This window comes from Zonotrichia albicollis, chromosome 31 (genome assembly GCF_047830755.1).
Source record: "Zonotrichia albicollis isolate bZonAlb1 chromosome 31, bZonAlb1.hap1, whole genome shotgun sequence".
Lineage (NCBI taxonomy): Eukaryota > Metazoa > Chordata > Aves > Passeriformes > Passerellidae > Zonotrichia > Zonotrichia albicollis.
The window spans coordinates 5,303,406-5,320,509 of NC_133849.1; the positions used below are offsets into that span (position 1 = coordinate 5,303,406).

General features: G+C 47.5%; 1 protein-coding gene across 14 annotated transcripts in view; it reads right to left on the reverse strand.

Moving 5' to 3' along the window:
• Positions 1-17,104, reverse strand: part of LOC102061417 (uncharacterized) — a 236,416-nt gene that overhangs the window by 9,374 nt on the left and 209,938 nt on the right. For 8 of the 14 annotated variants that reach the window (XM_074529932.1, XM_074529936.1, XM_074529942.1 and 5 more), the window contains one exon: positions 10,003-12,455. The exons of 1 other annotated variant lie outside the window; for it this stretch is intronic. In XM_074529932.1, the coding sequence (XP_074386033.1) occupies positions 11,281-12,455 (1,175 nt within the window). In that variant the 3' untranslated portion in view covers positions 10,003-11,280. Of the gene's footprint in view, positions 1-10,002; positions 12,472-14,692; positions 14,713-17,104 lie in introns of those variants that run through there. 5 more of the 14 variants (XM_074529937.1, XM_074529930.1, XM_074529931.1 and 2 more) reach the window with 2 other exon arrangements.

Sequence of the window (17,104 nt, forward strand, 5' to 3'; positions counted from 1 at the left end):
CAATCACTTGTCTTTAAAATTTTTAAAATTTAATAGTAATAAAATGGTTATAAAAATAATAATATAATTAGAGTTATAAGAACTTGAAGAACTGAGGTTTAGGACAATACGAGACAATAAGAACAAAGAGTTACGGACAGTCTGGGTACCTTTTTCTGGGCAAAATAAGCCCAAACAAGGACACAGGTTAACAGAGGACTAACCCTTAAAAGCAATAGCCTGTTGTATATTCATGCATCTCATGCATGATGCATAAATTCTATTCAAAGACAGGATTCTGTCTGGTCACTGTCAACTTCTTCCTCTTAATCCTGATGGCATTTTCAGGGCTGAGTAAGGCAGGAAAAGATTCATTTCTTCTGATAAGAGAACAATAAATTCTCTTTCTCTGAAAGATTTAGATGTCCTATGACTGCTATCTCAGAATGAGGACTTCATTCCTTTCTTTTAAAAATATCCCACAGACAAAGTTTCTATTTAAATATTATGTTATAATCTAGAACTCTATTTACACACTACTTTAAAAAATTAATACAGCATAACTTCCTAACATAACACATATAATATTGATTTTAATACTTGCAAAAAGCCAATCATAAAATATGCATTTCTCTCAGATGGCGTAAAATATTGCAAACCCAAGCCAGAAGATGTCAGGAGAGCCCTATGAAAGAAAGATGGGTGTGTTTTGAACAAGAAAGTGAAACCAACTTAGAGGATACATTCAAAGAGAAGGAAGTGCAACTGAAAAGACAAAGGGCTAGAGAGGGACAAATACATGGAAAAAATCTTTTTATTGATAAGATGGAAAAGATTACAAAATAATTTGACAGATTGTTGGGGGTGTGGGGGGACTCATTTAAGTGAAATTTGGCCATGGGACAGTATCAGTTTAGGTCCCCTGGACATTTGAAAATGGATTACACCAGGAAAAAACATGGCAGTACCCAAAAGAAGGGAAGGGAAGCTAAAATCAACAATAATAGGGGAAGAGTGTTGATCGAGAAAATAGAAAATGTATCCTTATAGAAGTAGGAGAAACTCCATGTAAAAGATATCTGGCAGCAAACGACACACACACCAGGTGGATCCCAGAAACCCCCCATTCATATTGGTCAATAGAGAAAATAGAGAAAATAGAGCTTGGGACAGAGAAGGGAAGTGAAGGCTTTGGCAAGATAGAAGGGAAGAAGAACGCTGAGAAGCAGCGGACAGCTCTTCCCCTCCCCCGGGAGAGAGACAGAGAGCTTGTGCTTGTGTCTGTGTTTGTGCTCCTTTGAAATTGGATATCATGTGCTGGCAGCAGGGCTTGCTGAGAAGGAGAAGAGGCGGGTGGTGCAGCGAGGGTGCAGCGAGAAGGTGCTGGGCAGGGCAGTGTGAGAGTTCTGGACAGGCAGAGCTTGAGATTTGAACTCTTCTCTTAGATGATAGAAACTTTACAAATGCAGATAATTCTGAAGCTGAGTGAGAAGGAAGGTAGAGATGAAATAAAAAGAAATAGGCGAGTGTGATGAAATTTTGTGCAAGTGAAAGATGTCTGAAGAGTTGAGAAGAATCCTAGGTGGGCGGAGATGACGGAGCAGCCTTTTAGCTGGACTTTTCTTGTATAGCTATAGAAAGAACTATTTTTAATTTATTTTTTTCTGTGACACAGAGAGTGCATTTAGGGGGACGCAATGGCTTGGAGCCAAGAGAGTGCAGTGATGTGATGTGAAGAAGTGAGGGAACAGAGACGACAGGTGAGGAGGGTGATGGTGCCTTTGACCTTCAGTGAAGCAGAAGATCTCTGTTCTTGAGACCCCTCAGCCCCAGGGGGTGAATTTGGGAGGGACAGGTGTCCCAGAAGTGAGAGACTTGCTCTTTTTGGAACGGGACAAAGCATCCTTAAAAGGGGAACCCCAGAAGCAGCTCTGGTCCGTGTGCAGTGGTGAGAGCACTGGGCATGGAAGGAAGATGTCACCATGGGAAATGATCTCCGGGCGGTGCCACGTGTGACATGGAAACACAAGAGGTTTCAACTGTGTTTCTTGGGGAAGCCTGTGGCACAAGAGGGACTCCTCTCTTCTTCATAAACTGAAAATTGATTATCTGAAAAATGATGATAGACTGGGAGTTGGTTAACTGAAGAGTAGTAACAGAATTAAGAATCCAAAGTTTTGTCTTATTTTAATGTGTTAGAAATTTAGTGGGGGGAAGAAGAATGTTTTAGAAAATTTTCATTCTGAGTTCTGTGTGTTGTTCTTTTCATATAGTTGTAGGTTAATTTTTTTTTCTTTATTCCTAAGCTAGAGCCTGCTTTGCTCTATTTCTAATCACATCTCACAGTAGACACCAGAGAGAATATATTTTCTTAAAAGCACTAGCATTGCACCAGCATCAAACCATGACAGGGATGCACCTAAAAATTTATTTTGGATCTGTGGTAACACAGCCAATGTGAAGTTACCGGGAGGGTGGAGCGGGGGTTGCACAATTGGAGCAATAAAACCATTCTTTTGCTTACTGCCTAAGGATGCGAAATCAAACTTGGGAGTCGCAGTGTATGATGATCATGGGCTGAAAGAAAAGGAGTTTAATTGGTGGAACCCAAAATTGGAACAATGACATTTGGACCCCAGAAAGGATTTTAGATCCTGATGGGCCAGCTCCCTGGGCCCAAGATGGACCCTGGGGGTACAGAACCTCAGAATACACACTCAATCCAATCATCCGTCTACAAGCAGTGCTTGAAATCATATCCAATCAAACAACTCTGATCATCGATCTCTTAAACCAGCAGCAACAACAAACACCGTCAGTAATTTACCAGATCCTACTGGCAGTGGACTACCTGCTCGCAGAGGAAGGAGGGATCTGTGGGAAATTTTATACTTCAGAATGCTGCCAAGAGACCAATGACCATAGTCATGTAATTAAAAACATTACTCAAAATATTATAAAACTAGCCTATGTTGGATCACAAAAATGGACCCCCTTGTTGGGACACTCCAACTGGTGGAGAACTTGTTCACTTGGAATGGTAAATGATGGAAGAAATTGGTTTTCTTTGTGGTGTGTGCACTGGCAAGTGTAATATTACTATCATGTGTAATTCCATGTCTAGTCTGGATAGTGACCAGCATTGTCCACAGCAGCATCATGGTGCAAGGGAACGGGGAAGGGAAAAGCAGTGAAAAAGTAATGTTAATGAAAGAACAGAGTGATCAGAATGCCAGAGATGGGCTAGAACAGTACAGGAAACTGAGAAAAGTAGAAGTTGAACTTCAAAATGTTGATGCAAGCTGGAAGCCCAATCCAATAGTTAGAGGGGGGAATTGTTAAAAATAGGTTAGAAACTGTTGTAAATAGTTGATAGATGGTTAAGCATGTACTGTTCATTTGGGTTGTTATATTGTAAAAGTTATATTTCTTATTACTACTCTTATATTTAGAAGAGTAGTTATAAAAAATATGGTACTCAATGTACCATAACACACCTCAGTAAAGCACCACCCACCAAGAAAAGCCACCCAGCCTGGACAGAGCTATAATGGGCCAATCAAGGGCCTTAAACCTTCATGCAAATAAAGGATCCAAAAGGAAACCAATCCTTTTGGAATAATTACCAATATAGCAGGACAGAATGTGCCTGAGCTTGTCTGGGCCTTGGTGCTGAACCAAATAGTGGCAACTGTGGTGTTTCACCCCAGAGACACTTTTGGCTAGCTGGATGTTGCAGCTGAGCATGTGGAGGCAAGTCCAGGCATGCCGGGCCTCTGGTGGTGGCAGGATGGAGCTTCCTCCCATGGAGGGGCCACTCCCCAGGTTTACCTCTGCTGGAGAAGCTTTAAGGTGATGGTAAAGGAAAGGAGTCAGTTCTCATGAAGAATTTCAATCCAGAGCTTTATTCCGGCCCACAGGCCTCTGAATCCAGCAACAGCTCCAGCAGAACTCCCTGAACTGCGTGGTAGCTGTTCCTTTTAGCCCTGGGGAGGAGGAGGAGGAGGGAAGGCATAGGGAGCTCACCAACCAGGTACATAGGAGGAGGTCTTAAAGGACAAAGGACACCTGGATGGCCCAATGCCCCCCCAGGGGTAGACGGCATCCTTTGAATCTGCCAATCATCCTAGCCCTGCTGGAATTCCAGGACTGACAGACAGTGCTCGCCAGGGGTCAGGGAGGGGAAAGAAGAGGTGATCGATGCACCTGGGAGGGAATCTTCAGGGCAGGGACCGGGTTTCTGAGGTAAACCCTGAAATCACAATGCAACATCTCCAAAGGGACAAAAAACAGGATAAAAAGAGGCTTCTGACCCACTGAACTTGTGTTGCTCTATCAGGGATGTCGTTAAATTGCTGCTGAAGAAGCCCCAGTGCCAGTGCTGCAGCATCCTCTACGTGAACACTCCTGCTCGGCCTGCAGGCCAGCTTGCTTTGGGCCTTTCTTTTTCTTATAATAAATACTGAAATCACTTTTAGTACCATGTGTGTGCTCTCATTTTTATTGGCTTGGGGACTCATCCAAGATATGGCCTCGCCAAACCAAAGGACAAGCCGGGCCCGAGGGGTTGGGGGAACGGGGGCTAAGTGAGAGGGCGTGTGTGTGTGTGTGTTTGAGATGGGGCCATCAGCCCAAGCAGCTCGGAGCCCCAAAATGACTGTGGACCTTCTACTACCACAGTTCTGAGTTCTCCATGAGGAGACCAACTGGCTGGGAATGGAGGTAAGCAAAAGAGGGAAGTGAGGCAGGGAAGTGAGGTGAGTGAGGCGCCCCCCCAACCCCCCTTGTTCCAGCACCCGGCAGCAGGTCCGGTTAAAGCCTGACAAGCCATTGCCCTCCAAGCGTGGGGAGAGGCTTGGTGAAAGACAGTGAATCACACACAAATCAGCTTCAGCTCCCTGTGTGTGTAGGGAGCTGCCGAGAAGAGTTTTGAGTGACACTCAGACAGCCTCATTGGTGAACTGACACCAGAGGCAATCAGTTTTAGAGTCCTTCCCAGAGACTCAGCAATACTGAAGCCCAGAGAGGCAACCCCACGTGAGGGGGGTTGCAGTATCATAGGACATTTTAGCACCGTGGATGCAAGCAGTAGTCCTGTGGCCAATCCTTCAGGGTGCCAAGGTGGGAAGTCCAGCTTGGGCAAGGTGCGGAGGTCCGAACCCCTGACTGTGAGGCTATCTCTAGGGAAGAGGGAGAGCCAAGCCTCGGGGGAGGTGGAAGGAGTCACGGTAGGGCCCTACATGAACCAGCGATGCTTTGACAACAGGGATCCACTTTGTGTGAGTCTAAGAGGTTTGCTAACGTTTCCTTCTTCTGTTTAATAAAAGGAAAAGGGAAACTCCGGGGTGCTGAACCTAGGTCAGTGGGGAAACTTAGGGGTGTCAGTACGTAAGGTTCTGGGGTGTCAAAAAAAGGTACCTAACCTAGTCCGGGAGGGCAAGGCACCAAGAACCAGAGAAGTGTAAATGAACAGGCCTGATGTGTGAATGGACTGTGATTGAATGGGAGATAGGGTATCTCTCTTGCAGAGTGTGTGTGAGTGAAAAAGAATAAGTTAGGTAAAGAGCCAGATAAGAGTGTCCAGGGGCGCCCAAAACAATTGCTACAAGGAGACCTTTCTTCATAAACAGAAAGATGAGAAAGATATACTCGCTTAAGTAAAAAAAAATAAAACAGAACTTTCCTTGAACGTCTGATGGGCACGCTCAATAACTGCCTGACCAGTAGGATTGTGAGGTATACCAGTGTCATGTCGAATACCCCATAAATTACAGAAACGTTTGAATCTTAAGGAACAGTAAGCAGGACCATTATCAGTCTTAATTGCTAAGGGGATACTTAATATGGCAAAGCAATTGTACAAATGTTTCTCAACATTACGTGCTGTCTCACCTATTAAGGGAGTAACCCATATAACACAAGAATAGGTATCAGTGCAATCGTACAAACTTTTTATGACCAAATTCTGCTACATGAGTTACATCCGTTTGCCATAATTGCAAAGGTTTAGTACCCCTAGGGTTAACACCAGTGCCTAAACTAATGCCATCTCGTTGACAATCAGGACAGGATCGCACAATACCAGAAGCATCAGTAAGGGGAATACCAAATTGTTTAACTGACATTTTTGCAGATTGATGAAGAAATGCATGGGAAGTTTTAGCTTGCTGAAATTTATCAGTTTGGCATTGGCCGGACAGTGGCTACCAACTGATCAGCTCGAGCATTACCTTCAGACAGACCAGGGAGAGCTTGATGACTGGGAACATGAGTAATAAAGTATTCCTGCCCTCTTTGATTTAGGTTTTTAAGCAATCAGCTTAAAAGGGAATACAAATGCTCATTACTCACCTCCTGACGTACTGCTCTTTCTAGGCGTTGGACACAGCCAAATACATAAAGTGAATCAGAAACAATGTTAATGGCCTCATTATTCCAATTTTCAAAAGCCCAAATCACAGCTTTCAATTCTAATGTGCAACCTATCTTTTACCTCTCCAAAAATGGCATGCTTTTTCCACACTTTGTCTTGCTGCCAAGTGCAGGCAGCCCTTTTGACCTTTTCCCTGCATCTGTAAATGCTGTCTGTCCAGACACGGGACAGTCAGATCTCCAGGGTCTGTCCTCCACATGCTGATGCTCCACTAAAGATAACACCCGGTGCCATGGATAAGTATTGTGAACTTTACCATCCTATCCAGCCAAAGCTATCTGTAAAGAAACAGAATGCCTAATTCCCCACTCAAGAAACCAGTTAGCCAATGGTACCACAATTGCATATGGTTCATGTCCCCAGATTTCCAATATTCTCTCTCTGCCCTTCATAATCAAATGAGCAAAATGTTCCAGTCGAATGGTAATAGTTCTAGATTGTTTTACAGGTAAAATAACCATTCCAAAATAACGAAAGGATTAGCCCGAGTTTTAACTCATTTAACAAATCAAGGCAAAAGGATGCTTGGCATAATTGTCACCCTCTTTGCTCTGATTGATGATCATCAACTGAACTGGATCATCCTCAATCAGACGATGGGCATGCTATGTAGCAACCTTTGTGGCAATGTGATCCCAAAAAGGCTGTCTAACAATGGTAGCTTTTAACTGGCTTAACAGGTCCCTACCAAGGAAACCTAGTAAAGTACCAGGAGTTTGCATGGCATAAGGCCTTGTAGATACATTCACTCCATGTGGGAAAGTAAAAGGAATTACTTCCCCACTCATCTGAGTTGCCTGAGTCCCTCCAATACCTGCAATGCCTAAAGCAGGATCAACCAATGCCCAATTTTTTGGCTCTATATTGTTTGAAATGATGGTTACATCTGCTCCAGTGTCAATTATGAGTTTCTCAGTAATAGAATCACCATTAGGATGTGTCAGGGTTACCTGTTTGTCTGGTTTACCTCTTGTGATGTCCATGGCCCAATATACTTCTGGTTTACCTGTGGAACCAAAGCTTCCTGTTCCCCGTTCCTTGTAGTCTGTACAGGGGACACAAGACTTAAAAGGAACAAGCTGAGCAATTCGTGAACCTTTTGGAATAGATACAGGAGGGAAAAATGTTCTAATTATAATTTTAACAACCCCTTGATAGTCTGCATCAATAGCCCCAGGAATTACATCCAATCCCTTTTTAAAGGCAGATGGTCTCCCTAACAGACAAGCACTCAGCCCATCCCCAAGGGTCCTTTTACATTGGTGTCTATCAGCAGAGTCCGTGATGGTCACGTCTACTGCGGTTTCCACGTCCACTCTGGCGCTTCCAGAGTTGATGATGTGAGTGAGCAAAGCCCTCCTCCTCCATGGGAGGCTGAGCTATCCAGGCAGCTCTCCGTACTTGTTTTGTGATGCCCGGAGAGAAGATGTTCCGAGACCCGTTTCCCTGGAACCAACATTCTTTAGTATTGTGGTTATCTTTTTTGCAGATAGAACAATTTTTTTTTCATAGTTGCAGAGTGACACTGACTCATAACATGTCCGATTTTATCACATTAAAAGCACTTAATGTTCTTTCCTTCGGCTCTCTTTTGCAGTTTAGAAAGCAGTGGTTTTACCACATCCTGTACTGCAGCAGCTACATGGGCTGCTTTTTGTGTCCCTGTAGTTCTAGCCATAAGTTCCAGCTTTTCTGTAACATCAGCTCCCTTCCTTAATGTTCCCAAAATCTGCCGAGTTTTATCATTAGCATTGTCAAAAACAAACACATTAAACAATTTTACTTTTGTGTCTGTGTCCAAATCAGGATGATCATAGATAGCTTCATGCAATCTGTTTACAAATATATCAAAGCCCTCATTCCCTCCTTGGCAAATCTGTTTCAAAGACTTAATACATAACCCATCTGGAAGTGCAAGGATGGCATTATGTGCTAGTTGTTGGCTCATCCGTAAGACTTGATCAATGCTCCTAGCCTGGGCAGTGGCAGCAGCCCAGGGCCCTTTGCCAAGGAACTGTTGTGCTGTTAAACCACACAGAGGATCAACCTGCACTCCAGGTCTTGCTGCTTCCTGAGCACACTTTTCCTCCCAGCTTTTAGGGAACATCACCTGCTGACAGGGTGGCATTATAAGTCTTATTAGGGTATACACATTAATGCCGGAATTAATGTGTTAGATGTACAAATATACTGCAGAAGTGACTGTGCAAGTTGGGATTTTAAACCAAATTGTGAAATTGCAGCTCTTAACCTTTCTAAAATCTTCCAATCAAAGGGCTCCTAAACTCTACCTGCAGCATTAGTCACTACAGGAAAAGCCTCTACATCATTTGAGAGAAAAGTCCCTTCTACCACAGCTTCTGTAATAACTCCCTTCCATTTTGTTTCTGAGCTGCTTCTATTTCAGAGTCACATTCCAACTCTAATTCCACATTTTTTACAGTGTGAGAGGGAGGAATTTGTTTAACCGGCTCAAATGCTGGCTCAGAGACAAACTGGGAGGGTGGTAACCACTTTCCTGGTTGTCTGTCTATCATTGGCAAGTCCATTTTCTCAAAAGAATAGTCTCTTTTGGGGAAAACTGAATCATTTTGTTGAATTACCAATTTTTGCAAATTGTCCACTAAAGACTTTAAATCCTCTCCAATAGAAGTATTATTCATAATAACATCTCCTTCCTTATCCTTTTCACATACAGCATGTTTAGTTTCTAAGTTACTGTTACCAACAGTTTCTTCACTCCGAGTACAACTGTCCTTTGTTCTGCAGGCTGATCCCCCTGAAGAGGTTTTTTCACTCTGAGTACAACTGACCTTTGTCTGATAGCCCAGCTCCCCGAAGAGGCAGCGGCTTCCTCTTTCTCGCTCTGAGCTGGAGGAGCAGTCGGGGCAATGCTCCATTCTGAGCTGAGGGGCTGTGGGCTGCGTGAGGGAATATCTAAGGTGGTAGAAAACAGTTGCTGGACTGAAGTTGCTGGAAATGCCTGAGGCTGTTCTGACGCAGAGGCAAGAGCTGCAAAAGCCGCAGCAGCAGCTTTCCTCTCTGCCTTTGAGGCTTGCAACACCTCTATGATAATTTTCTACAAAGTAGAATATTTAGACGCCTCTTTTGCCTCACTCCTGCCAGATGCAATACAGTCCCACAACATCCACCCCACAGCTTCTCATGTTGAAATCTCAAAAGCAACCTGTGCTCCTGCTACGAGATTATGGTCTCAAGCCCATTGCAATAGTCCCTTCAAATTGGAAGCATCATACTTTTGTTCTCTCTTAGAGAGGATATGTTGGAGGAGTTTCTGAACACCTTCCCTTTCATGTTCAGACCCCATCTCCTCCCCAGCCGCTCACCTTGATCAGGGTGACATTCAAGTCATCTACGATTGGAGCTCCAGTAACCTTTCCCTCTCCCTGGGCAGTGAGGATACTTTACACCGGCTGCTCCGCTCCTCGAGGGCTGGCTCCCATCCTCTGCACAGCAGCCAAATTGCCGACCTCGAGTCCCTTTAGTGCTGTGACATTGGGCCTGCCCGCGTTCTCCACCAGAAATGCGGGGTGTGGAGGTTCAGGGACAACACACCATGACCAGTATGATCCAGTGAGCCAAATTTATTATCCCTAAAAAGACTATATTTATAATAAATCTCTACTGTCCATGCGTCTCTAGCTAATACATGATTGGTTAATCCTAGCTGTTCACACATCTAAATTAGAATGCTGATTGGATCACCTATTTTTTTACGCATCTTGCTGTGCTCGTCTGGCCCACCCATGGCTCAATTTTTTCTGACTTTCCCAAACTTGCTGATAAACTTGCTGAGTCCTGAAGATTCTTCTTCTTGTATCGCTTTCAAGGATATACCGACCCCATTTCTGAATATGTCCATTATTCATTGTTTGTGAACGTGACTATTGTCCCTTATTACAAGCAGGCTGGATTGTGCATCGGCTAAATATGGCCATTGTCTAACAAAAACTCCTCAATCTGCAAAAAACTCTCAACAGTCACCGTCACCAGAAGTGTTCTGTCCCAAGCCAATAAACAGGATACTCGTTCCCACGTGGAGAAGAGCGCTTCTTGTCTTTTATCTCCGTCTCTGCAAGTCCGTGTGGGCTAGAGTCCAGAGCTAGCCAGATTTGGACTCATATAAAGCCCAGAGACCAAGGGATTACTGCATCCCCCCATGTCCCCATTCCCATCCATGACCGTATGTCCCCATGCTGCTCTCCATGACTGTGTCCTACCATAACCACATGCATATCTTAATTTAATGTCTTTGTTTTTACTCCAATATCAGATATTTTAAAGGGATGAAGAGAAATTAAAATAAAATCAAGGCCAAAAGAAAAGGAATTCCGCATCCATGCCGGCAGAGAACCTATGTGGCTTGGTGGGAGGGAAGAACATTTTTTGGTGAAGTTCCCACCCCACTGTCTCAAAAATCTTGGTTTTTTCCCCACTTTTTCACCATTTGGCTGCCAAAGACACCTTTGGGCAACAGGAAATCAAAATCGTGGCATCCCTGAAATTGGAAAAGACCTCCAAGACCATTCAGTATTCCTTGATGCCACCAGAAGATAGGATTGAATGCAAAAGATTTTAGGGGTTTGAAAGTCAACAAATCCGCTCTCCTCAAGGAATTCCCATTGTTGGTCTGCGTCCCAATGGATGTCCCTGCCCCTGTATACATCCACGTGACCACGGGGAGCCAGGAAGATGTGGAGCCCCCCAGCTAGGTGTCTTCCCAACACAGATCAGCAGGACCATGGATCACCAGGTCTCTGCCCAGTGAGGGTCACTGGGAATCAGCCAACACAGATTCTCCCGTGCATGAAGCTCTTCCTGAAGTCGGGGTATTCACAGGGCTTCCCTTAGTGGTGCCTCCGTTGGTGTTTGGTCAAGATTGAGCTCTGTGAGAAGCTCTTCCCACACTCCCCACACTTGTAGGGCCTCTCCCCAGTGTGGATACGCCGGTGGATGGTGAGTTTGGAGTTTTGCTGGAATCCCTTCCCGCAGTCGGGGCAGCGGAAGGGCCTCTCCTCTGTGTGAGTCCGCTGATGTACCAGGAGACTGGAGCTGGTCTGAAACCTCTTCCCACACTCAGAACACTTGTAGGGCTTCTCCCCAGAGTGAACGCTCTGCTGGTGTTTTCTCAGGTCAGTGTGCCACCCATAGCTCTTCCCACATTCCAAGCAGGTGTAGGGCCGTTCCCCCGTGTGGATCACCTGGTGCCGAATCAGGGCCCAGCTTTCTCTGAAGCTCCTCCCACATTCCCCACACTTGTAGGGCTTTTCCCCAGTGTGGATCTTCTGGTGTTCTGTCAGCTGGCACTTCATGCTGAAGCTCTTCCCACACTCCCCACACTCATAGGGCTTTTCCCCAGTGTGGATCCTCTCATGTTTCCTCAGGCCAGAGCTCTGGCTGAAGCTCTTCCCACATTCCACACACTCATAGGGCTTTCCTCCTGTGTGGATCCTCTGGTGTTGCATCAGGTGGCCCTTCTGGCTGAAGCTCATCCCACATTCCCCACATTCGTAAGGCCGGTCTCCAGTGTGGATCATCTGGTGTTGCATTAGGTGGCCCCTCTGCCTGAAGCTCTTCCCACACTCCCCACACTCAAAGGGCTTTTCCCCAGTGTGGATCCTCTGGTGTTGGATCAGGACAGAGTTGTGCCTGAAGCTCTTCCCACACTCCTCACACTCAAAGCGCCTCTCCCCACTGTGAATCACCTGGTGCTGCCTCAGGCTGGAGCTCCAGCTGAAACGCTTCCCACACTCCTCACACTCGTAGGGTTGTTCCCCGGTGTGGATCACCTGGTGCTCGATCAGGTCCAAGCTCCGACTAAAACCCTTCCCACATTCCAAGCACTTGTGTGGCTTCTCCCTGCCATGGGGCTTCTCCACCAGCTCTGAGCTCTGGCTGGATCTCCGGCCACCTTTCTGGCTCAGGGGGGCTCTTTCCTCCCCACAGCTCCCTGGGCTGGGTTTGCAGCCCCTCCTCGTGCGGAATCTCCAGGGCTTTTCCTCCTCCTCCATCCAGCCACGCCCTAGGAATGAAAAATCCTGGTATGGGTAAAAAACAAGATGAGAGTGCCTTGGACTGGGAGCTCCTCCTTGCCCAAGTTCATCTCATTAAGTCATTGGGCATCTTGTGTCTCTAAGAACCTCCAAAACACCAAGATTCAGCACAAAGTCCTCCAAACATCAAGACACAGATCAAAAACTTCCCAAACATCAAGATTCAGCAAAAGCCCCCTCCAAAATATAAAGATTCAGCCCCCACAAAAAAAACAAAGCACCAACAATTACCCCAATAAAGCTCAGAAACATCAAGATTCACCCTCTGGAAAATAGTGGATCCCAATCCCTGGTCATCTGCTGCATGTGGAGCGGGGGCAACACTCCTGGGGCTGGGGTCAGAGACTGCAGATAGAGGGAGAGGTGGAACCTTGTCCTGCTTCCTCTTCCCGTTCCTCCTCCTGCGTCCCTACTCTTGCTCACTCCTCTTCCTCCTGCTATTCCTCCTTCTCCTGCACAATCCCACTTTCTCCTCCCACATGCATTGTTTGACCCTTTTGTTCCTCAACCCTGCTTCTCCTTCCCTTCTCCTCCTGCCCCAGGCCCAGCACCCACTGCTGGCTCCCTCTTCCCCTCAAACCCACAGCATCCCACGGCAGGGGCAGGGATGGAGCTGGGGCAGGTCGGGCTGGGGCAGCGCTGGGCTCTCGGCCGCTCCCGCCCGCACTCGGTCCCCACTGCAGCCGCTCCCGCCAGGACAGCGCCCGATGGGGCCCGGCCTTGGAGCTGCCCCACTCCCACTTCCCCAAATCCCCCTCGCATTTGGACAACAGGGCATGGATGGTGTTGGTGTGCTGCAAAGCGATTGCGTGAAGGGGAGTGTGCAGCAATATGGTAAAGGCAAGAAGCTGCAGGAGAAATCTATGTGGGAAGGAAAAGGATGATGCAAAAGTGGAGGAAGAGAAAAAAACTGAGGATTGGGATGTTTATCAGCAGGGTCTTAGCCTCAAAACTTGTCAGCTGATTCAGATCATTTGTATCCCTGGTTTCCAGGAGAGGAAAACAAGGAGGTCAGGGTTTCAGGAGGTTTCTCTGTGGGGGGCAGCGGCAGCACCGGGCACAGAGCTGTGGCACCGGGAGCATGGGCTGGGGGCCTGTGGGGAGCTGTGGGGCCGGGCCGGGGCTGTGGGGCAGCCGGGGCTCAGCGCCGGGCGCTGCCTGACCCCACCAGCCCCAGGCAGGGCTGGCAGCAGCCCCCGGCCCCCAGGAGGCTGCGGGACGGCCCGGCCGCTGCCCGGCCCCGTGCAGCTGCCGGCCCTGCCCGCCGGGGGGCGCCTTTGGACACTGCGGCAGGACAGGGAGCGGCTCTGGGCTACGGGCTGGGGAGGGCACCCTGAGCACAGGGAGGAGGAGCAAGGAACACCTGGGAAATGTGGAATGTACATTTTAGCATGGAGATTATCTTTTAAGGCTTTTGTTAGGGTTACTGGAGACACAAAATATTTTGCAGAAAGCTCAGCAGCTGTCAGAGGATGAGCACCCATAGGCACTGAGGGGGCTGTAGGAGGGGCACAAGAAGGCCCTGCAGCACTTGGGCACAAAGGCACGGCAGGTGAGTGCAAGAAGGGAGCAGCAAAAGGCCAACCTGAAGGCAAAGGCCAGGGCACAGTTCCTACAGCCCCTGAGAGATCAACCCCAGGGCCCAGGGGGGCCCCAGCACCCAGGGCAGGGGCTCGGCCACAAGCACCTGGCAGAGGCATTGCCCTCCTCGCCAAGGGAGAGCCCACCCAAACAGCCCCTGGCAAGGAACCAGGGCTCCAGCTGCAGGGCACAAGGACACTGCAAGCACAGACAGCAGCACCCTCAGCACCAGCAAGTCCACCCCTTGATGGACATGGATTGCCAGGGCTGGCACAGCTCCCATCACACCAGGGACCCTCCACACTGCAGCCCTTGAGAACATTCAGGGTGGGTCTGCATTGAGAGGAGGCATTTTCTGATGGACACACGGGCCTCTCAATCCACTCTGAATCTTAGACAGAAAGGGGAAAATGCCAAAAATGTCTTTGATTATTCATGGGATTAGTGGGAAAGATGTGTTGTTTTACTCAACCACTGTTAGCAGATGTGGGTGATGGGTTTGAAATGCATGAATTTTTATTTGCTCCTAATTGTTATCATGATTTACTGGGAAGGGATTTGATCGCTAAACAGGGAACGCAAATTAATATTATTAAAAGGGATACAGAGGCCGGTTCTGTTGTACCTGTGTGTCAATTGTCTGGCCAGGCCTATGCTGAAGTGAACCCAGAAGTGTGGGCAGCCGCAGGGAAAGAGGAAAAATTAGATATGGAGTCTCTCCAAAGCACTCTGACACATCCAGGACACGTGGTGTCTAAAAGCAACACCCTGTTCCAGGGGAGGGAAGGAAGGGGAATCAGACACAGCGCAGGTCACCGCCCCATGCTCAGCTCAACCCGCGCAGCTCTGGGTGCCTGTGAGAGCCTGGCACTGAAATGCCCTGAGCAGGAAGGCTTCAATATCTTCTGCTGACACCATGGCACCTAACAGGGGGGCAAAAGCAATTCTCACTGCTTCAGCAACCACTGGAGCAGATATCAAGGGATATTCTCCCACAGCAAGCTGGGCTGGCACAGAGCCTGCCCTGGCACTTTACTGCTGCCAACACCCAGCCAGGACATCGGCTCCTGCCTAAGGAGTGCAAAGCAGCACCACTGGTGGCCAAGGGGCCCATGCCAAGTGTCCCTGAGGCCAGAAACAGCCGCCAGCACAGCTCAACACGGGGGGACCCCTCAGCCTGGCCTCAAGGGCTCTGAAGCCCCGGAGATTTGCACTTCCCGCCTGCAGCAGGACGATGGGAGGCCGCCCCTGAGCCTGCCCTGAAGGCAACGCAGCAGCAGCCAGGGCTCCACAGCGGGCCAAGCCCCTGCGCCTGCCCACAGATCCTCGCCTGGAATCCTCTGCAATCCTGGCCACCCTCCTCTGCCATCTCCAGCCACTGGGGCCAAGCCTTGCTGCCACTGCTGCAGCTTCAGCGCTGCCTGGGCCTGCACTGCCACAGCTGCTGGGGAACACCAGGGCACAATTCCACTCTGGGGCCCACTCACACCCACACTCTGGGCTGCCTGCCATTGCACTGCTGCAAAATGTACCGAGTTTGGTTCTTTTAAACCTTATTTCTCTGCTCAGAAAGGTTTCTGTATTTAAAGGTTTTCCATTGGGAAAGGAATTTTAAAGCTTTTATTTAAGGGATGTTATGCCACTGAATTGAGATGAGTTTAACATCCCAACAGACTGGGCAAGACCAAAAGACACCCACAGAGATAACGACCAGCAACAAAACATCAACATTGCCCAGCAGCAAACAGCAACCAACAGCTACCCCCGACACTGCCCGGGCAGAGCTGGAGACACCTGGGCTGGAAAAGGCTGAGAAGGAAATCCAGGAGTGTGGAGATGGAATTCACATCAGAGGGGAAGAAATCCGGGTCCAACAGGAAACCAAACTCAAAAAACTTACAAAACTTGGAAGCAATGAACATTAAAGCAGTGGATTTAGATTGGTTCAGACTATGTAAAGTTTAGGAAAAATCGAGTAAAACTCACATGGTATGGAATGATTTTCTCTGCACATCTGGGCTATTTGTGAAAGAAATTATTTCTGTTGCACATCCTGGCCAGAATCTAGGAATGCCTTGATTCTCTAACACTAAAGAGATTCTTGGAGAGCTTTTGTTTTCCCTGCAGTTTCAGTGACAAAATTACAACATGAGAAAAAAATCTCATAATATTCCCACTTTATATTGTCAGGTAGGTTTAAGATAGAAGTAATTGTGAGAATCAAGTTTTGGTCTGGGTGTTTCCATGTTTGCCTTTATGCTGCATTTTGCAAAACCGAAAAGCTTTAAAAGTAACACTTTCAACTCTGAAATAGTTTCTACTTTTTTGATAACAGCAGATTCTGAGGGGGCCACATGTGACTCACCTGATGGCTGCCCTGGAAGAGAAGCTTCATTCCAGGCAGCCTCCACAGGACCTTTAGAAATGCAAGTGAACACTGCTGGGCAAAGTGTGGACAATGCACCTGGGTCTCTTGCCTGGGGCAGGAATTGGGCTGATTCCCTCTGCCCCTCACCCCAAGCTCTGCCTGCTGGCACTGATGGAATTTGCACAGCTCAAGGCAGAGCCCAGGGGGAGGATATCTGCCCCTGCAACACAAACGGGTGAAGCTGCAAAGGGAAACAGCACATGGACAATGTTGGGAAAACTTCACTATAAATAAATGGAGGGGAATCATCCCTCTGCCCACTCCAGCATGTGCTGGCACTGTCTGTGTTATATAGGGTATATTACAGCAGTGGGGATTATTTTGCTACCAAAAATTCAGGGAAATCAGTTGGGATTCCAAGGATTTGATTATTTAATTAGAGAAAAGCAGTCAATTGATGCAGCCCTGGCTGGAGAGAGCGACCAAAAATGGAGAAAAGATGAACGACCAGCAGAACAAATCCTACAACACCATGGACCAGGCCCTGGGAACCCGAACCAATTCATATCAGGAGCCACAGAACCCATTTCTCATTTTAATGGCATCATCAGATTACAAGCTGCCCTCGCAATAATAACCGACCAGACAGCTCCAGCTCCTGACATTCCT